Consider the following 22762-nt stretch of genomic DNA (forward strand, 5'->3'; position numbering starts at 1 on the left):
AGAACCAGCTGTTAGCTATATCTTCTATTCCTAATAATGGTAGCATATCTAGTACAGTCTTATAGTAAAATGTCAGTCAAGGACAGACCTAAGAATGTCTGACACTCACCCTTGTCAAGTGTGTAAAGTACCTTTTTTGTAAATTCTCCTGTACGGATGTGCCCACTAGCAAGTAAACTTGCGCAAATCAAATGTAGAACCTACTTCTGCAAGTCCTGTGATGTGGAAACCAGCTCAGAAAATAAACTTTTGCAAATTTCATCAACTTTCAGATGTAACTTCTGCAAGTTAGTGGAAAGGGTTTCTTGCACTTGCTGCAATTACTTGCCAGTCACTGGGAGTTTTACAAAAACTTGCAGAAATTTTGTCATCAATATTGGTACAAAAATGTCAGTTTCAAAAGGTGAGAAATATTTGTGGACCAGTGAAAGAACACAATTGTCAGTTCGGGAAGAAGAGTTCTTTCCTGTATTGTATGGGACACAAAAATGTGGGTTTTAAAAATAGGTTGCACTGAAGTACACAGCTTGAAAATCTCAATAAGTGCAGCTCTCTCTCTCTCTCTCTCTCTCTCTCTCTCTCTCTCTCTCTCTCTCTCTCTCTCTCCATCCATCCATCCATCCATCCATCAGGTACAAATGTAAGTATGTGTGCCTGTAAAATTATTGTAGGATCAAAGATGGTGAATTAGAGGAGTCTAAAGAGTATCAATTGGTTTTCAAACATGGCAGTTGCTAATGTCTGATTAAGGGCTAAAACAAGGAATTTTTTCAGTAAAATTGACATAAAGAAATTTAGCCCAGATAAAATAAAGTGGTTCATGGTGTGGGTTCCTGTAGTCATGTCCTAGTTCATGAACCACGGGCAACGTATGAGTGGCCAAGTAAGTGGTCCCGACAGTCGGGATACCAGTTACTTTGGAATAAGGCTGGGCATCTCGGACATATTCTGAGTCATGGTCACCTTTATGCCTCGGACCTTTGGAGGTGGCGGAGTCCCACCTCTAACTGACAAACCAGGGACTCCAAAGATACGACTTGGCAAACAAATGGTAATGAGATGGGGAGCTATTAATATCAATGGGGGCTACTCTGGGAAGAAGGTAGAGCTGGCAGAGGCTGCAAGTAAGATGGGGCTGGACGTTTTAGCTGTTAGTGACATTCGGGTAAGGGGTGAGAAAGAAGAGGAAGTGGGAGAATACAAGGTCTACCTGTCAGGAGTCAAAGCAGGAATAGCACAATGGGGTGTAGGGCTTTACATCAGGAAAGAAATGGAACCCAGCGTAGTTGCAATAAGGTATGTAAACGAACGACTGATGTGGATAGATTTGACAGTGTCTAGCAAGAAAATTAGGATTGTGTCAGTATATTCGCATTGTGAAGGGACAGATCAAGATAAGATGGATAGTTTTTATGATGCACTCAGTGATGTAGTTGTTAGAGTAAAGGACAAGGACAGTGTTCTGCTCGTGGGTGATTTTAACGCCAGGATTGGAAATCGAACAGAAGGGTATTAAAAGGTTATGGGTAAATTTGGAGAGGATATGGAGGCCAACAGGAACAGGAAACAACTCTTGGATTTCTGTGCCAGTATGGGCTTAGTAATCACAAACTCCTTTTTTAAACATAAGAACATTCACCGGTATACTTGGGAAGGCAGGGGAACCAGATCTGTCATTGACTATATAATAACAGATCAGGAATTCAGGAAGGCTGTGAGGGACACACGTGTATTCAGGGGATTCTTCGATGACACTGATCATTATTTAATCTGCAGTGAAATTGGGATTGTGAGGCCAAAAGTGCAGGAGGTCAGGTCCATATGTAGGAGGATAAGAGTGGAGAAACTTCAGGATAAGGAAATCAGGCACAAGTACGTAACAGCGATCTCAGAAAGGTACCAGTTAATTGAATGTAGTCAATTACAGTCATTGGAAAAGAATGGACAAGGTACAGGGACACAGTACTAGAAGTGGCTAAAGAATGTCTTGGAACAGTAGTGTGTAAAAGTAGGATGAAGCAAACAGCTTGGTGGAATGATACAGTCAAGGCAGCCTGTAAAAGGAAAAAGAAGGCGTATCAAAAATGGCTACATACCAGAACCCAGGTAGACAGAGAAAGTTATGTTGAAGAAAGAAACAAAGCCAAACAGATAATTGCAGCATCCAAGAAGAAATCATGGGAAGACTTTGGAAACAGGTTGGAGACTATGGGTCAAGCTGCTGGAAAACCATTCTGGAGTGTAATTAGCAGTCTTCGAAAGGGAGGTAAGAAGGAAATGACAAGTATTTTGGACAAGTCAGGAAAACTGCTGGTGAATCCTGTGGATGCCTTGGGCAGATGGAGGGAATATTTTGAAGAGTTGCTCAATGTAGGTGAAAATGCGATCAGTAATGTTTCAGATTTCGAGGTAGAATGGGATGGGAATGATGATGGAAATAGGATCACATTTGAGGAAGTGGAAAAAATGGTCAATAGATTGCAGTGCAATAAAGCGGCTGGGGTGGATGAAATTAAGTCAGAACTCATCAAATACAGTGGAATGTCAGGTCTTAAATGGCTACACAGGATAATTGAAATGGCCTGGGAGTTGGGACAGGTTCCATCAGACTGGACAAAAGCAGTAATCACACCAATCTTTAAACATGGAAACAGAAAAGATTGTAACAGCTACAGAGGTATCTCTTTAATCAGCGTTGTGGGTAAAATCTTCTCAGGTATTGTTGAAAGGAAAGTGCGAGTATTAGTTGAGGACCAATCGGATGAAAATCATTGTGGGTTTAGGCCTCTTAGAGGTTGTCAGGACCAGATCTTTAGCTTACGGCAAATAATGGATAAGTGTTATGAGTGGAACAGGGAATTGTATCTATGCTTTATAGATCTAGAAAAGGCATATGACCGGGTTCCTAGGAGGAAGTTATTGTCTGTTCTACAAGATTATGGAATAGGAGGCAAACTTTTGCAAGCAATTAAAGGTCTTTACATGGATAGTCAGGCAGCAGTTAGAGTTGACGGTAAATTGAGCTCATGGTTCAGAGTAGTTTCAGGGGTAAGACAAGGCTGCAACCTGTCTCCACTGTTGTTCATATTATTTATGGATCATATGTTGAAAACAATAGACTCGCTGGGTGAGATTAAGATATGTGAACACAAAATAAGCAGTCTTGCATATGCGGATGACTTAGTTGTGATGGCAGATTCGGTTGAAAGGTTGCAAAGTAATATTTCAGAGCTAGATCAGAAATGTAAGGACTATGGTATGAAGATTAGCATCTCCAAAACGAAAGTAATGTCAGTGGGAAAGAAATATAAATGGATTGAGTGCCAAATAGGAGGAACAAAGTTGGAACAGGTGGACGGTTTCAAGTACTTAGGATGCATATTCTCACAGGATGGCAACATAGTGAAAGAACTGGAAGCGAGGTGTAGCAAAGCTAATGCAGTGAGCGCTCAGCTACGATCTACTCCCCTCTGCAAGAAGGAAGTCAGTACCAAGACTAAGTTATCTGTGCACCATTCAATCTTTCGATCAACTTTGTTGTATGGGAGCGAAAGCTGGGTGGATTCAGGTTACCTTATCAACAAGGTTGAGGTTACGGATATGAAAGTAGCTAGGATGATTGCAGGTACTAGTAGATGGGAACAATGGCAGGAGGGTGTCCACAATGAGGAAATCAAAGAAAAACTGGGAATGAACTGTATAGATGTAGCAGTCAGGGCGAACAGGCTTAGATGGTGGGGTCATATTACACGCATGGGAGAAGCAAGGTTACCCAAGAGACGAATGGATTCAGCAGTAGAGGGTAGGAGGAGTCGGGGCAGACCGAGAAGAAGGTACCTGGATTCGGTTAAGAATGATTTTGAAGTAATAGGTTTAACATCAGAAGAGGCACCAATGTTAGCACTGAATAGGGGATCATGGAGGAACTGTATAAGGGGGGCTATGCTCCAGACTGAATGCTGAAAGGCATAATCAGTCTTAGATGATGATGATGATGATGATGATGATGATGATGATGATGATGAAGAAAATAAAGTGGGCCATATTGAATAGAAGGGTCAGTGTACTAAGTGATATGGATGGGATTGTCAGCAGTACCAGCAGATAGAAGTGGTGAGTGAGGAAACTGATCATTCAGTACCAAGCTCAGTCAAGTGGACATTGTTGTTGTTGTTGTTGTTGTTGTTATGGTCTTCAGTCTTGAGACTGGTTTGATGCTGCTCTCCATGCTACTCTATCCTGTGCAAGCTTCATCATCTCCCAGTACTTACTGCAACCTACATCCTTCTGAATCTGCTTAGTGTATTCGTCTCTTGGTCTCCCTCTGATTTTTACCCTCCACGCTGCCCTCCAGTGCTAAATTTGTGATCCCTTGATGCCTCAGAACATGTCCTACCAACCGGCCCCTTCTTCTTGTCAAGTTGTGCCACAAATTCCTCTTCTCCCCAATTCTATTTAATACCTCCTTATTATTTATATGATGTACCCATCTAATCTTCAGCATTCTTCTGTAGCACCACATTTCGAAAGCTTCTATTCTCTTCTTGTCCAAACTATTTATCGTCCATGTTTCACTTCCATACATGGCTACACTCCATGCAAATACTTTTAGAAACGACTTCCTGACACTTATATCTACATTCGATGTTGACAAATTTCTCTTCTTCAGAAACACTTTTCCTGCCCTTGCCAGTCTGCATTTTATATCCTCCCTACTTTGACCATCATCAGTTATTTTGCATCTCAAGTAGCAGAACTTGTCTACTACTTTAAGTTTCTCATTTCCAAATCTAATTCCCTCAGTACCACCTGATTTAACTAGACTGCACTCCATTATTCTCATTTTGCTTTTGTTGACATTCATCTCATATCCTCCTTTCAAGACACTGTCCATTCCGTACAACTGCTCTTCCAAGTCCTTTGCTGTCTCTGACAGAATTACATGTCATCGGCAAACCTCAAAGTTTTTATTTCTTCTCCTTGGATTTTAATACCTGCTCCGAATTTTTCTTTCGTTTCCTTTACTGCTTGTTCAATACACAGATTGAATAACATTGGGCATAGGCTACAATCCTGTCTCACTCCCTTCCCAACCACTGCTTCCCTTTCATGTCCCTCAACTCTTATAACTGCCATCTGGTTTCTGTACAAATTGTAAATCTTTCTTCTAAGATAAGTCGTAAGGTCAGTATTGCCTCACGCGTTCCAATATTTCTCCGGAATCCAAACTGATCTTCGCCAAGGTCGGCTTCTACCAGTTTTTCCATTCGTCTGTAAAGAATTCGTGTTAGTATTTTGCAACTGTGACTTATTAAACTGATAGTTTGGTAATTTTCACATCTGTCAACATCTGCTTTCTTTGGGATTGGAATTATTATATTCTTCTGGAAGTCTGAGGGTATTTCTCCTGTCTCATACATCTTGCTCAACAGTTGGTAGAGCTTTGTCAGGACTGGCTCCCCCAAGGCCGTCAGTAGTTCTAATGGAATGTTGTCTACTCCCGGGGCCTTGTTTCGACTCAGGTCTCTGTCAAACTCTTCGCGCAGTATTGTATCTCCCATTTCATCTTCATCTACATCCTCTTCCATTTCCATAATATCGTCCTCAAGTACATCGCCCTTGTATAGACCCTCTATATACTCCTTCCACCTTTCTGCTTTCCATTCTTTGCTTAGAACTGGGTTTCCATCTGAGCTCTTGATGTTCATGCAAGTGGTTCTCTTTTCTCCTAAGGTCTCTTTAATTTTCCTGTAGGCAGTAGCTATCGTACCCCTAGTGATATGCGCCTCTACATCCTTACATTCGTCCTCTAGCCATCCCTGCTTAGCCACGTTGCACTTCCTGTCGATCTCATTTTTGAGACGTTTGTATTCCTTTTTGCCTGCTTCATTTACTGCATTTTTATATTTTCTCCTTTCATCAAATTCAATATTTCTTCTGTTATCCAAGGATTTCTACTAGCCCTTGTCTTTTTACCTACTTGATCGTCTGCTGCCTTCACTACTTCATCCCTCAGAGCTACCCACTCTTCTTCTACTGTATTTCTTTTTTCCATTCCATTTTGTGTTAGGCAAGTGTTTGTTACTTATCTCATGTCATCTTTGACAACTAGTTAGGTTAACTCTGGATTTATTAATTCTCTCGGAGAGATTGTTTGTACGTCTTCAATATTACTTTCCTTTACCTTGCTTTAAATACTCTGGTAAGTTCCCATAAGTGAATGACTCATTAAAGTTTAAGAGAGCTTGTCTGCTCAGTATGCATCATTTCAGTGCTTGTATTGTTTGTACAGTTTTACTGATTGAATGTTCTGTGGTTGGTAATAACATCTTTGTAGATATTACATAATTATTTACAGGTGTTACATCTGTTGGTATGCATTTTTGTTGTAATTTCTCTGCAATACCTGTCAAAAGCTCACCCTCAAAGTATGCTAGCTGGATTGGATAATAAAGCATAGTAAGCACACTATGCTTTTCTCTCTTTCCGTTTACGGATAGCCAGACTGCTTTTTTATTTTCTGCATTGTATATTATTTTGTCATTAAAGAACTTTGTTTGCTGCAGTCAACACACACTTGCAAATTATTTTCTACCTGCAATAGAAATTTAGTGACTCTAGCTTACGGCACATGCATAGAACTGACATAAGAGGGTAATTCCATAAGTTACACATTGTTATGGCAGGCCAATGAACTGTTACTGAATGCTGCACTAAACTTCAAAGTGACATAGATATACGACACTATTTTCCAACATAGTCACAAAGTCTGCAGCTTGTGGTGTAGGAGCTAGTGTTGTTGTCTTTGGGCCATGGGGTCCCGGGTTCAGCTCCCAGCTGAGTTGGGGATTTTCTCTGCCCGTGGACTGGGTGTTTGTGTGTTGTCCTCATCATTTTGCCATCATTGTCATTTGTGAGAGCGACTAGATTGGATTGTGGAAAAGGAAATGGACTGTGTAAAAATTGGGACTTTGTACGGGTGTTGATGACCGCACAGTTGAGCACGAAAACGAAGTGACGCTTGATCAAGGTCCGCGTCACTTTCATTCCGAACCAGACCTAAGGTCTGAGAAAGGAAAGATAATAATAATAATATTAATAATAATAATTGTCACCATGTCTCTAGGGTGGGGGATGGGGAGAATGTTCTACCAATCATTTAGTTCTTCTTGTTCATGAATCTATTACAGAACTGCTGTGTGAATGTTCTCATCATTGGAAAATCTCTCCCACTAGATGTTCTTTCAGCTTGCCAAAAAGGTGGAAACTGCTTGGTGCACAGTCTGGGTTGTATGATGGGTCAACATTGCTGCCAAGGCTGGACATAACATTTTGTTTGCTCCATGTACCACCAGGATTTTATGGTGGTTCAGTGCCCAATTGAGACTTTTTTGCCTCCCCAAGAATCGCACAGCCTCACGAACTTCAAGTTTGGAGTGAATTTCCAATTGCTGCTGCACCATTTCACTCAACTCTAATGCACTGTTCATATGTACTGCAGCAGAACTCTCTGCAGGAAACGGGAACATGTACTCTCTTCTGACAATGCACCAGTGTTGTTGTGCAGTCATCTTAGCATGGGATGACATGTGTTACTTACAGAAGTCCCTACATACTTACAAGCTTCGGAGGACTTTCTAATATCTGCTGTTAACGGTTTGTTTTTGTGGTACAGTGCTGCTGATAAACTCTCGCCAAAAAAGATTTTGTTAGTTTTTATTGTTGAGACTTTATTTAGAATTTCTGTAAATGGCATTGACACTACAGCTAGGCGATCTCATGATTAGTTTCTCCAGTGTGTCGAGTCCTGTTAATTAAATAGCTGATACTGATTTAAATTGTGTTCCTTACGTTATATAACTGCATATTCATCCCTCCTTCGATGAAGTCTTGTGGTAAGTTTGCCCCCAAGTGCTCAGGGACAAAAACTACAGTAAAATCCAAAGATTGAAGTTCAACTTCAAATTGCTGTATTTAACTCCGGGTCTGTTGGACCTGTCTCCTTCATTATGTGGTATAATGTCATGCACACACAAGCATAAAGAGAACAGAATGCAAACAATATTTCTTTGCACCTATATTATTTTTATGGAATGAGTGGTCTGGTGACATACTAATCTATATATATAGATATCATCAACCTGCAATCAAACTGTTGCATTTCCACCGGTAAGTAATACTGGGCGTCTCACAAACTTAACATACTTTCATCAAAACATACTATGAACAAAAATAATTAAGGATTAACCATATATTGTAGGCTTCAATTAACCTTGAGCTGGTGTTCCTTTGTACAAAGTAAGCCAACCACAAATAACATTGTCTTGTACCATTCCATTGTTGCTTTACAACTGCAAGCCCATACCTATGCCTTCATTATTGCTTCAGCTAACCCAGTGCTAAGTTGTGCTGTTGTATGTCCATGTGAGCAGCAGTAATATAAAATAAAACAGCATGCTAGGTGAGAAAAAAATATATGATCTGTGCAAGAAAATGACCCAGATTCCAAGCCAGCAGCAACTTTTTCACCATGTGTCAATTGTATTAGAGACAATCTGACACATGGTTGGCTATAATCTGATGCAACTGCGCAGTTTAATGCTTAGTGTGTGTGATCACTGTGGAGTAAGACTTGTACATGGCATCGGAGAGGTATAATGAAAGTTTCTTTTACTATTTTTTAATTAAACAGTGATTCATCTCCTTAATGAAAGTTTGTTTTATTGTTTTTAAACTGTGATTTTGCTCATTCGTATTTACCTTGGTAACATGAAGACAGCAGTTCAAATGTGTAAAAGTGTGCCATGCGCCTGCTTGTGTTACAAAAATCGGTGTGCCCACTCAAAGGTTAATCCTTAATATTTTTTTTTATTCATAGTATGTTTTGATGAAGGTATGTTAAGTTTGTGAGATGTCCATCATTACTTACATGAATGAAAAATGATTGCAGTCTTTGTCCCCACAGTGACCTGTAGAACATCTGCAAAAGAGGAGGTGGTAAAGTGAACAGAAATACATGGCTTTATCGAAAAATTAAAGGTCATGGGTTTTGACTTAGCTGTGCCACCACTTGTTAATATGTAGGTGCTTGAAGAGCGTTGGATGGGCTACCATAGTTTATGGAAGGAAAAGTTGTGTGTAATATGCGGCATGACAGACTTTGTGATGGAAAAAAAATGGTAAATTGGAGTAATAGACATAATAGATTGGAACATGTTTGCTTTTGTAATAAAGGTAGTAGCAGTGGAGGGGCACAGTTGACATGAAATGACAGGTTGTTTGGGGGAGGGGCCAAACAGAAGGGTCATTCGTCCCATCGGGTTAGGGAAGGATGGGGAAGGAAGTCAGCCATGCCCTTTTGAAGGAACCATCCTGACATTTGCCTGAAGTGATTTAGGGAAATCGTGGCAAACCTAAATCTGGATGGCCGGACATGGGTTTCAACCGTCATCCTCCCGAATGTGAGTTCAGTATGCTAACCACTGTGTGACCTCACTGTCCCATCGGGTTAGGGAAGGATGGGGAAGGAAGTCAGCCATGCCCTTTTGAAGGAACCATCCTGACATTTGCCTGAAGTGATTTAGGGAAATCGTGGCAAACCTAAATCTGGATGGCCGGACATGGGTTTCAACCGTCATCCTCCCGAATGTGAGTTCAGTATGCTAACCACTGTGCGACCTCACTTGGTGAAATGACTGGTGCACAGCATTAAGTGAAAGTGAATGATGCACAGTAGAAAAATTGCAAAAGAAGTTAACTGAAGTTTTGTTTTTGTAGTACTGAAGGTACAATAAAAAATGTTTTTGCCGAATTGGTGAAAACACTAACTGGAAGAGGGGATAAGATGATGGGACATTTAAGATGTCAGTAAATGACATCTATAATACCAGAGTAACCAAAGAGGCAAAATTGTAGGGGAGGACACAGATACAGAATATAAAATTTGTACCAAAACCAGGATTCAAATCCGGGACTCCTGATTACTGGGCAAATGTGCTAACTTCTGTGTCACCCTGGCACAGTGGCTTTGCACAACTGCATGGACTACTGTACCATGCCTCTCTCCTCAATCCAGTCCTTGGAAAAACCTTTTCAGTGCTATACCTGTGCTTAAATCAGTTAACAATAGAAGGTTGGGTATTTAAGCAACATGCAAGTTCAGAATTTTATGACTGTCATAGATGTCACTGGACCTGCAATGGTATTCATCTAATAAACAATGCCTCAGTGCAATTCGTACAAGTTGGATCTCCCAGCTATCTCCTCTTGCACATGCAGCATCAACTGCAGCCGTACTGTCAATAAATGTTGAAGATGCTGTTGTTAATAATGTACAGGGAACGTCTATGGATAGCAGCACTAAGATGAAAGCAAAGGAAATTGTAGTTGCTTTGTTTTCCTTGTGTTGCTGTGGTTTTTGTGGATTGCCCAGATTTTTAAGCACCAAATGGCATTGAAAGTCAAAGAATCTGAGAGTGCAATAGGTGTGCAACACCATATTAATGTGGAAATCTTATTGTTCGTAAAGTATAAGTTTTGAAAAATTTCTTGTAAGCTACTCAAAACAGTTTAGCACTACAAGCATATTTGTGACACATGTGGGTGTAGATTCAAGAGGTGCAGGATATAAAAGTACAACCTTTAAAAAACTTCAGTGTAAAATTTTTCATCATTATTCTGGCTGCAATGTTACTGGGGTGATCGTGTTAAAGCTTGCTACAATCTGATGGTAGCCCTTGTGTAGTCACCCAGTAGGTGAGGAAGATTTGTGTAGAAATGTGCTGCAAGCATCAACATGCCCTAAGCATGCCAAATCAGATTCATGTTGGCAGGTACTGCAATCTAGTCCATTCCATTCCTTTCAGTTGATTCCTGCCTGCTGGAGGAATCTGTTGAGAGATAGAGATGATGTGCTCTGCACTATTTTGAAAGAATGATAGCCTGCCAAAATGTTGCAATAGGTTGGAAGATTGTCCCAATATTGCACAGCTCTCAAATTACCCTTAGTTGTTAAGAGGCGTCCAATGTCCACATATAATACTGGACGAAAAATTGGTTGACTGACCTTCCTGCCAAGAGCCTGGGACCAAATGTCATAAGATGTGCATTGGTACTTGGTAGACTAAACACCATTCTATGGAGATCACCAAGCAGCAGACAGGTCCTGCACTCATCAGAGAAAAACTGATGCAGTTGATCCAGATTTCATTCCAGTATTCCCTCGGCCATTTTCTTCATGCACTTTGTTTGTGGCATGTGCCCAGAGGCCAAAATCATCTAGTGGAGACTGTTGCTTACTGTTTGGGTCAATACATTCCTGCCATTTGCCTTCAGAAAGGCAGCGTGCAGTTCTATAAAGTTCTGCTTGGGGCACCTATGGGCCTTAATTTGTAGGTAGCAATCATCAGCTGGTGTTGTTGACTGGGAGAAGACCGCTAAAAGGCAGATTTACAGTGTTTTGTCTCTCAGGATACTGGTTGAGTGTTTGAGTGATATTGTTGTGGTATAAGGGGAATTTCCCATGCTGACAATCCTTCTTATCATAAAGTTACAGTGTGCACACAATTTAAGCTCATAATGGTCCTTAGAGGCATCTTGACAGACTGATGGTACATGAGCTGCTGGTCTATCACAGTTGGAGACACAGCACATACTGCTGAACTGCACTGTGAGTACTGGTTCACTTTCACCTCCATTCCACAGTTGTCTGTATGTAGTGATTTGCTGTGATCAACAGCGCTGAGAAAGAATTTCTTATCAGTAAAACACGAACTACACAAGTTGTGGAGGGTGCAAAACTTCCTAGTAGTTTATTGTGATGATTATCTTATCAAAGAGGACAACTTTCACTTTTTTTATATAAATATGGTATCTATGGAAATTTTACCAAAGTTGTTAAACTGACATTCAGTTGAGGTTTGCAAATTTAGCTGTTGAATATGAAAACTGTTGGATTTGGCAAGTTGCATGAGCTTTGTTCAAGTGAATTACCATTTACTATCTGGTGTAACAAGTTTCTTATTTGATATTTACATGTGAAAATTAGGGTACATCTTATCCAGTTGCTGTCACTTATTTTTTCCTACTCTTTTAATTTAGTTCATACCTTCTTGGTTGTAAAACCAATCAGAACTGTAATGTAAAATATTACACATTATTGCTTTATTTTCTTCTTGTTTGTTTTAGGCTCCCAGAAGTCGCCACGTTCAAAGCGGCAAAGAACTACTTCACTGTCACAGTCATCAAAGAAAACGGCATCTGAATCAATACTTCGCAGTCATAGGCGCACTATTTACACTGCAGGCCGGCCACCATGGTACAACTCAGCTGGTCAGCAAGTAGAACCCTTTGTGATTGGTAAGAAATGATGATTAACGTTAGAACTTTGATGGTTTTTAACAAGTACACTATCTGACAAAAAGTGTCTGGACACATGTCAGTGGACATTAATATGGGATGTGTCCACATTTTGCATTTATGGTGGTTCAAATTCTGCTGGGGACATTTCCAATGAGGGGTCTGAATGTCTGTGAAGGAATGGTAGCGTATCCTTCCTCAAGAACTGAAACCAGAAAAGATAATCATGTTGGATGCTGGGGCCTGGTATGAAGTAAACATTCTAACTCATCCCAGCGGTGTTCCACTGGGATCAGGTCAGGACTCAGAGCAGGTACACCATTTCAAAAAAGTTAAGTCCACAAACAATTAGCTCTTGTATGCTGCTTCGACAGAGTGCATAGTCACACTAATACCGTCATCATATCTGAACTGTATCTCTACTGTATGTGGTAAACAATGTTGTAAAACATGTTCATATCCTTCCAGATACTGTCTTTTCTTAAGTACAGCAAGAGAATCGTGCCCCAACTGAAAGAAACATCCCCTTACTGTAACACCACCACCTCCATATCACACACAGCAGGTATGCTCTCCAGACTTTTGTCAAACCCAAACTCTTTCATCAGATTGCCTCAGGGTATAGTATGCTACATCACTCCAAATCACTCATTTCCATCATCCACTGTGTAGTGCTGTTTACACATCTCAAGCATCACGTAGTCTTGGCTACAGAAACTTGTAGTTGGAGGGACTGCTCGAACATTGTACCCCATTCTTTTCTAACTCCCTATGCTACACAGTGACTGTGCTAGCTAGTCTACTGGTGCCACTTCAGTGGCATGAGCGATTCCTTCCACTGATCTCATGTGTTTTTAAATTTTTTATAACCATCCTTCACAATGCTCGATGGTGCCTGTCTGTCGTTCCACAGGGTGTATACGACCCGGACAACTAGGAGATCCAGGAAAAACACGGGATTTTTTCATCCGGGAGAAAACTGGGAAAAGTCCAGGATTTTTTTAGAAATTCGGGAATTTTTCGTTGTTTCCAGTTAAATTTTTGTGATTTTGACTGGTAAAAACTGTTACTCTAACATAGGATATTACTGTATCCCGCTATTGCAGAATAATACTGCAGCATTAAAACATCGAGAGGAAAAAAATGAAAATAAAACTTAAATTGCAAAGGAAATGCACCATATAAAATAACACAGTGATCGTACAAGCGTCTACCAACAGCAAAATGTGTCAAAGGCTTTCGGAAAACTATGCAATGCTTCATAACAACAGATTACCTTTGATGAGCATTGACGTCACAACTGTTTACATTAGACTCATTTAATCAGTTACAAGCGGGCTCATGCACACGCGCAGTTGAGTCGCGTATGAGTAGTACCTTCTCCCGGTTCTGGGTACAGAAATGTGGCTGTTGGCTGTGTAAGCAGCAGTAGCAGCAACCAGCCACATGGTACCCGGAAAAATTGTACTGGTGCGCCCAAGCTAACAGATTCACACGTGTGCAGCAGGCCGGATCTAGTGGGAAGAGAGGGCAAACCAGGGTATCTGAACTGGGTGGCAATCTCGGGAGGAGAGGGCATATTCATATTCCTGACAAGAAGAAAAGAAGGGGGGAGGGGGGGGGGAACCTTGTTTCACAAAGCACCTTTCCAGCGCACGTCGGTCTCTCTCTTATTCAGATGATTTTGAAATGCACCCCTGCTGGTTTTTGAACACATTCTAAGTTGATTTCTGGATGAATTATAAGTTGATTTTTGAATGTGTGCATAGTGTACATGATGTCTCTGCCAGGGGAATGCTCATCACATCTAGGAATAAACTTTCCTGCAGACAAAACGGGATGCGGCTATAGAGCGGAATAAAGCTGAACCAGTGAATGCCAAGTGCTGCTTGTTTATGTGGTTGATTCGGTTTGCGAATGTTCAGCGTTGTTATAATTACTAGCAAAATCGTAGATTCAGACTACCAGAGTGGAAATAAATGACTAACAGGAGTAACAGGTAAAAAAGATTATGTATTATCTTCTCGGTGCAACCAAGAAAGTGAAATTCTGACAGAAATTTTTTGGTCAGATCACTACAGGAGACAGGGCCAGTTGTAGTCCCCGATTACCAGCCGCTTAAGTTCCATTCTGGGAGTAGTGCGGAAAACGCATTGTACGAACACGTAATAACGCCTAACCGGAGAATAATCACTGGATAACTAAACTGGTGATTGTGACAGGGTTAGTGAAGTTAACCGGAGAATGAGTTTTGACAGTGGTAGCAATAGTTACAGAATTAGTGATGACAAGACTGTTTGCTAGAATGAGGAAGGAGAAGAAACGGGGACATCACACAAATTATGGAAGAATATGACAATTCCTAATTTATACAAAAATTTCATTCTACTACTTTTCGATCTCGTGCATGAGAAACTGGAGCGTATGAATGAAATGTGAAACTATTTCCTAACGTAAAGCTTTTAGCTTGTAGTAGGCCAAATAGGTATTCGTATTGGTACTTCGTGAATTATATTCTGATGTATTATAAAAATGATTATTATTGCCAAAACAGTCTCGCTTATTTGGTGTGTGTTACAATTGCTGAAATATTAGAAAGGCCTATTTTGTTTTCTCCAGCACAGAGTGACAAAATAGACTTAATCAGATCGAGAAACCTCACCAGTCTTGGGTACTATTTGTATTAACAGCTTTTCAGTATTAGACAAAGGCATTTCTATTTTTCATATAGCAAAATGTTTGACGAACTTTGATAAGGTAAAAGTCCTTTCGCAGAAAGGAAAGCACGCCATGTAAAGCTGTAGCAAGATTAGAGAGAAAAATCGCTAGGACCTAAGGATTGAAGAAATGTGTACTGTCTTGTCTGTCTCTTGTCTTTACTGGTTTTAGGTGTCCTAGATTTAATTTGTCACACAGAAGTGCAAGTTATTAGCTAATAGCCATTGAAGAGTCCAGTTTTTCTGAAGAGTTCTTGTTCTCCTGGTTACAAATAATCTTATCCAGTATTAATTGCGAGGGGGTTTTTTACCAAAAAAAGGGGGGATCAGGATGTCAAACCGGCAGACTGGGAGCAGGAGAGGCACTACAGGACATTTTGATTTCCACTGTCCTGAAATAGTTTGATGGCATCCGTTACAAAATATACATGTTTGAGCTCCACAGAGCAAAATACAGTGGTGTGCGGTATAACAAAGTTGTTCGAAGATGCGTGGCACCTCACTGCACACTTAAGACCAAATAAAGTGTCTTAAATTTCCTCAAAAATATATCTTTTATGTATCAGACTCTTCAGAAAGATGTGCACTACGAAATGAACTTATTCTTGAAAAGGTTTTTTTTATGTTCTGATGTGCAGAGCAGTCTGACTTATAGTTGAAGGGGGGGGGGGGGGGGGGAGGGGTGGTCTCCAAGTGACCCGTTTTTTACATTTAGTGATTTTTCTGTTTCCTCTTCGTTTACTGCTCTCACGTCAAATGAAAGCAAGACAGATTTCTATGGCTGGTAGCTATCAAGTGAATTAAAATAAATTCACATAATTACGGAAGCGTAAAATATGTTATTAGTTTCAGATTTTATTTCCATCTTTCTGACAGTCAAGCATTAATCGCGTTGCAGAACAATGAGGTTATTTTTGTCGGTTTGATAAATAAATTTGGCTTTTATTAAGCTTTCCTGCTGAGGCAGTCAATTTATTCCACACTATTGGCTAGTTTCAATTCTTTGCTTTATTTCAGGTGCACGTTTTCATCTTCTAGCACGTATGGTATTATGCCATAATAAAGAACCAAACATGAGATAATACAGTTCTGGTACCACATTGAAAAGCTTCATATCTGGTAGAGGTCTACATCATTGAGAATCTGGACGTACGAACGTGCACTGTAAGGCGAACTATGCATTTTAGTATGGTTCATGAAATTCTGACACTCTTGGAGTATCCTCTAATGTCTTATTTCTTTTATAACATAATGTAAGATCTTTCAATGTTTTACACGTACGAACATTCGGGTTTCCTGCGTCACCGTAGCTGCGCAAGCGTGGTGACGCCTATTATCTGACGCTCTCTGACAATTGCTGAAATTAATCTATTTATAACAGGTCACGGGAAAATATTGCAAATTGTTGTTCAGAAAGCGTTATTTTCAAAGTAAATTTCCTGTTACGCAAGATGAACTTAAATCATAGTGTGTTTGGTCTCTTTTAAAAATCAACTCTTTGATGACGAGCCATTTAGAGGAATTTGGAGCCCAGAAGATCAGAGATTTACATTGGTATTAAAAATTTGCTGGCATATTTATGTGATGTATCTTAAAGTGTAATATGCGCTAAACAGATCAATATTATAAGTGAAAGCTTAGCTTCTCTTGTAGCTTATTAATCTTAGAGATAAATATTATATGCGAAAGCTTTGCTTTCTTGTAGCAACACTATGTATATTAATTTAAACCATTAACTTATCCTGTTGGTGGATTTCGAATTTATACTTTATAATACGAAAATATGCAGTGTACATGTTGCTGCACATCAAAGATCTTTCCAAAACGTGTTTTCTCCCCCTGATTATCGTTTTCTAAAGTGCCTTGAAATTCTACGCTGCTGTATTTAACCATAGCCTATCAAAGGATAAGTTTTACAGTTCCGAGGGAAAGTATACTGTCACTTAACATGGCAAAAGCGTATTTTCATGCGGGAGAAAATGTATTTTTAACCAGGAGAGCCGGGAAAAATCCGGGAATTTTTTCTCCTTGTGCGTGTATACACCCTGTTACAAGAGGTCTCCCTAATCATAATTTGTTGTGACTGTTTCTTTGTGTTTTGCTTCAGACACAACAGTCAGCATGGGCAGCCTTGATGGATTTGTTACTCAGGTGACATCCAGTAACTAGTCCATGTTCAAAGTCAGTGAGCTCACCTGATCTACCCATTCTGTTGTTAATGCTTCTCTACTGACAATATTTGAAAACTGATATATGTCTTGACCACTGTATTTACTTTATACTACCTTATGTGTTCCAACCTTACACCATTCTCTAAAGCAGTTCAAGAGAAATAAATAAAGGGTATGGTGGAAAAAAACAAAACGAAACATTGCTACAGTTACCATAAAAATGGAAGAAGCAAGTGCTCAGTGAAAAATGTTAATATAATGCATAAAATGCCCATTGTAAAAAAGAGGTAGAATTCCCCAAAATATGTATAACACATTCTTAGGCAAAATTAATTCGTCTAACATGGATACAAAGTATCCAATCTATGTTGTTTGATGACGTTAGAGTGCAAACTGCCTGACTGTAAAAATGGAAGTATTAGGTAAAGACATCTTCCAGATGGCAGTAAAATATGGTGTTAATGAGAACTGTGTTTTGAAATGTAGAAGTACTGATACAGTTGGTTAATAAAATATAGTTTTGACTAACAAATAATGTTACATTGTCTGTTATATCACCCAGTTTATTATTTAACAAATATCCATCTGGTTCAAGGAGACTGGCAAAAAATATCACTGCAAGATGGCTTCAATGTTTAGTGTATAGCTGTTGCTACAAGAAGTTATTAGAGTCCAATAGATGGAGACTTGATACAGTGTTTCCTGACAAACTTTTGTTTATAGTAATTTCTGTTTGGTTAATTTGTGCCAAAAAATGTAACCTTTGTGTAGCTTTTCATCTTTTTATTCATTATATGTTCTCAGTTTAGGTATTGCACAGTTTTATTGTATAACGCTTCTTTGTATTCATAATATTTGCTTTCGTGAGAAGATACTTAAGCTGATCCCGAGTTCCTGTGTACTTTGTCTATCAGGTGACAGATCGCAGTTTATTCTTACATATCAGTGATCAGTCATAATTCTGCAATGTTTTTGAAAGCACTTATGAGTCATTACAGTGGTTTAATAGTTCACTTGTTATCACACAGTGAGCATGTTTTTGGTATTGTACCTGTTGGAACAACCGCATTTTCGGGGTTAGATTCTCATAAGACAGTGACTAGATTATATATTATGTGATATGAACATTATTTTGGAAATATTAAAAATAAATTTAAAAAAAAATATAGAACACCTTCCATTGTGCAACATACTAGTCGCAGCATATTGTCGCTATATTTTATCTGTTGTATCCTACTTCTGTGTACTGTTACCTTGGCTTTTTGTATTGCTACTTCTATTTCAAGTGAAATACAATATAATTGGATTGATAAAAAAAACTTGCTCAAAAAGCAGAGAGGTTTACAAAATGAGGAGAGTTCAGAAAAGTCGCCCAGAATCTCGGGTCAGGGACGGGATGAGGAGGAGAGACGAACTGTTGGGAACTGCACTGGAAGAGAGTTCAAAACCTGATAGTTGAAAGGTCAAAGGTACAGTAATAAGCGCAAGACAGAGTTTCAGCCTGTTCCACCATACTTGCCATCTGGATTCTTCCCGTAGACATGAGTTTCTCAGAACTCCACAGATGGGGAAACGGCATTACAACATGTTCTTGGTTCTCGCCACCCACCTGACCGTAATTTATGTTAATAATTTTCATTAATTTCCTCAGTCCAGCATTTCTACTCAGTAACTAGTTCTTTCTTCAATCACTTTTAGTTTTTTCTCATTTATTTCCTGACCTGTGTCTGTTTTCCCCCATCCCACACCTCTACCACATACACCGATGGGGAAAAAAAGTTCCAACACGAAGGAGGAGTTGTGCAACATAAGTGAAAGTTGCTAGGCATGTTTCTACATCTGAAAGATGATGATATTCAGATTTTGTACCTGTCTCATACCAGTGGCACTAGTAGTGCAACTACGAAGAAGTCGATAAAGTTCACTTTAAATACAGGCTTTAAACGGTTGTGAGCATAAGATACCTTAGAGACATAGTGTGCTGATGTCAGTCAGGAATGTCTTTAAGATGATGAATATGCCATTAACATCAACTCACTAAGTTTGACTGAGGTCCTGTAACAGGGCTGTGAGAAGCTGGATGTTTGTTTCACAAACTTATTGCAGAGACTTGTCAGGATTTAGCCACTGTACATGATTGTTGGCAGCAGTGGTCGTGGGAAGGTATGGTCCCCCCAGGGGGCTTGCCACTCTTTGGCAGGTTCGTGCTCGGCTACCATGAGGCCCCAGCCTATTGAGAATCTTTTCCCTCCCGTGCTGCATATCTGTCCTCTTGCTATTCTTTTTCCCCCTCCCTTGGGAACAGGTCTGGTGTGTTATTGGGAATGTTCCGCATTGTCCGTCACTGACATAAGGACAATCTCGCCGTTGTTTTTTGTTCCCTTTTCCTCTCCTTGTTTACCCTCTCCTATCCTTCCTCCACTTCGGTGCTTGAGGTTCCTCTTTTTCTTTTCCTCCCTGTGCGCTCCTGAAGGCTGGCCCATGCGTCTGACATGTAACAAGTGACTGGGTAATGAGTAATTCCCAGTCCCAGGTCGACACGTAAGGTTCGCACATACCCCTGGTACAGGCCAGCCCAAGGGAGGGGTGATTGCCTGAGCAGCTACCTTCCCAAATTTCCAATTGATCCTTCTGGCAGGTGTCTGGGAGGTGTGAACAATAACCTAAGGCAGGTGCGCCCCCTTGTGAAGGGGGCTCCCAGATGGAAGAAGTGCACCATTGGAGATGCTGGCAGTCATGGAGATTTTCTTGCAATGAGCCAATTGTCTTCACAATCGGTGTCTACGGCACATAAACGGATTGAGGCTAATGGTTCAAAGACCCTTCCAGCTGCATCACAGTTCCTTGTGGTTTCACGTGTTGAAGACGGTCAGTCCTTCACAATGGTTAATCCGTCTATTATTAAGAAAGGTCTTGGTGCAATTGCCAGCCTTGTGAAATCCTGCTCTTATTTACAGAATAGCACTTTGTTTTTGGAGAATACTTCTGATTCTCAAGCATGACAACTGCTTGCTGCTTTGTTTCTCCATGGCTATCCTGTTTGTGTCAAGGCCCATAGAACTTTGAATTCTTATCGTGATGATATTTACAGTAGGCTGCTCGGCGGTCTATCTGAGGCCGAAATCCAAACATACCTCTCTGATCAGGGTGTCGGTGCCATCCATCGGGTGATGGAAAATGTAGATTCCTCCTCAGTGCCCACACACCACTCTTCTTCTCACTATTGATAGAGTGGTGCTTCTGTCAAAGATCAAAGCAGGCTATGTCTGACTGTACATTCTGACCCTGGTGCACTGCTACCCATGTCATAATTTCAACCAAACTCAAATGTCTTGTTGAAACCCAGCCAAATGTGTAACCTGTGGTAGGGATGCACCTGAGGGCAATTGTCCACCACCTCCTCCCTGCTGTGTCAACTGCAATGGTGATCATGTTGCCTCCTCTCGAGATCGTCCAGTGTATCTTGATGAGCGGGATGTCCAGGAGATTTGGTCACTCACAAGTTCTTGGCTAGTCGCAAACCCTGCTTTCTACCATCTGGCACTTACAGTACTGTTCTTGCTACATCTCACTCAATGAAGGACATGGCCACACAGACATGCGATCTCAAATTAAGCTCTGAGGTTATGAAACCGCCCAGTGTCAAGGTAGCATCACCGTCCCCTCGTCCAGCTGTGCAACAAGCCATAAAACTCTTGCCTCAATGGGTGAAGTCACCAGCCACACAACTGGCAGGCCAGAAAGGATGGGAGTAGTACTCTCATGAAGACTTCCTATGTCCCACCAGCCAACCAACACCTGAGTCTTCCTCTAACCGGAAAGGCTTGAGGAAGTCCAACAAAGGCAAACGGTCTTCTCCTTTGCTGACTCAAAGATCCTCTTTAGCAGTGTCTCCACGTGACACCTTCGCCCGGCCTGCCTCTGTGTCGCTGATGTGCACCACCAACCGTTTTTCTGGGTAGGACTCCGCACACCAACAGCACAAAAAATCTGATGCTTCTGTGGGCCTCATGGAGCAGGATCCTCCTCCCCCTGTGCCCTCTAGCAGTGAGTCTTCACAGGCTGGCACTCGGAAGCCACCGAGGTGACACCCCCTTCATTTTTTCCTGACCATGGGTTGTCTACTCTGGAGAGCAAGAGCAAAAGCACATTCTCAGAGAAAGTTCTCAGTTTCATATGAATAAAAACTACGAACCACAATCTCTGATCCCCCTATGGGACTGGGGGTCAGAATAGGCCCAAGGTATTCCTGCCTGTCCTAGAAGGTGACCAAAAGGAGTCTCACTTGTTTCGGCCTGTATGTGATGGTCGCCTCTCGGGTTTGACCTCCATTTTTCCAAATTCTCCTGAAGATCGAGCCAATTGGGAAAGGGTGCCTTCAATGGTGCATTGTATTCATTATGTGCTGAGACCTCTTGCATCCTTAGTTGACGTGGATCTACACTTCGGCTCACTCTCCAGCTGCTGGGCGAGGTCACCCTCCTGGGTACGTTTTCCTCTGTCCATTGTGCATTAATATTTTCTGTGTTGACAATGATAATTGACCTGTTTGCTTGGTTACACCTGATGTCCAGCATGTTAGCCAGTCTGTTGTGGTGGGGCTGCCACGTACCCTGTTGGTTGTAGCTGCCTGACCACACAGGGATCGCTCTGAAGATGGCTGCGCCATTAACTCCCCGTGTATGCCAAGGAGTAGATGCTTATCGCCCTGGGGCATCGGGACTCTCGGCAATGGCCATTGTGCCAGGTGGCCTTCGCTGTAGCTGGGTGGTGCCCATGGGGAAGGCCCCTGGTCGGAGTGGGTGGCATCAGGGCGGATGACGCACAATGATGCATACCACATCATCACTTGCTGGTGATCGCACACCAGCAGTCTCTAAGTGTTCAAAGTCGCAGTACAATGCAAGGAAGTATGACACTAAATCATTCCTCTTCCTGGCACACCATGGGAGGAATGCCGGGCTAAGGGTGGCAGCGAACCTTATTCGCCCCAGTACCTCATATGTATGAGAGCTAGTGGGCCCTCCTTTGTTCCAATGAAGCCTCAGTTTTTTCTTGCGCATTTAGAGGACAAGTTTGGGGAGGTGGAGGGCTTGTCCAAAATGCAGTCAGGGTCAGACTTGATAAAAACGGCATCCTCTGCCCAGTCACGGGCATTACTAGCTTCTGACAGGCTGGGGGATGTATCCGTTACCATCATGCTGAATAAGAGCTTAAATATGGTCCAGGGTATTATATTCCACAGGGATCTTCTTTTGAAGTCTGACGGCAAGCTGTGCGTCAACTTAGAGCACCGAGGTGTTCATTTCGTCCGGCACGTCAATAGGGGTCCGAGGGATAATCAGGTTGCCACCGGTGCCTTCGTCTTGGCCTTCAAGGGTGACGCATTACCCTAGAAGTTCAAGGTGATGGTCTACCGCAGTGATGTTAAGCCATATATCCCTCCACCAATGTGGTGCTTTGTGCTGGAAGTTCGGCCATATGTCTTCCCGCTGCACTTCGAGCATCACATGTTGA

General features: G+C 41.3%; 1 protein-coding gene across 2 annotated transcripts in view; it reads left to right on the forward strand.

The window, feature by feature from the left end:
* LOC126475176 (uridine-cytidine kinase-like 1) overlaps positions 1-22762 on the forward strand; it is a 136896-nt gene that overhangs the window by 12462 nt on the left and 101672 nt on the right. For both annotated transcript variants that reach the window (XM_050102809.1, XM_050102808.1), the window contains exon 3: positions 12187-12357. In XM_050102809.1, coding sequence (XP_049958766.1) covers positions 12187-12357 — 171 coding nt within the window. The remainder of the gene's footprint in view (positions 1-12186; positions 12358-22762) is intronic.

Source organism: Schistocerca serialis, chromosome 4 (genome assembly GCF_023864345.2).
Source record: "Schistocerca serialis cubense isolate TAMUIC-IGC-003099 chromosome 4, iqSchSeri2.2, whole genome shotgun sequence".
Classification (NCBI taxonomy): domain Eukaryota; kingdom Metazoa; phylum Arthropoda; class Insecta; order Orthoptera; family Acrididae; genus Schistocerca; species Schistocerca serialis.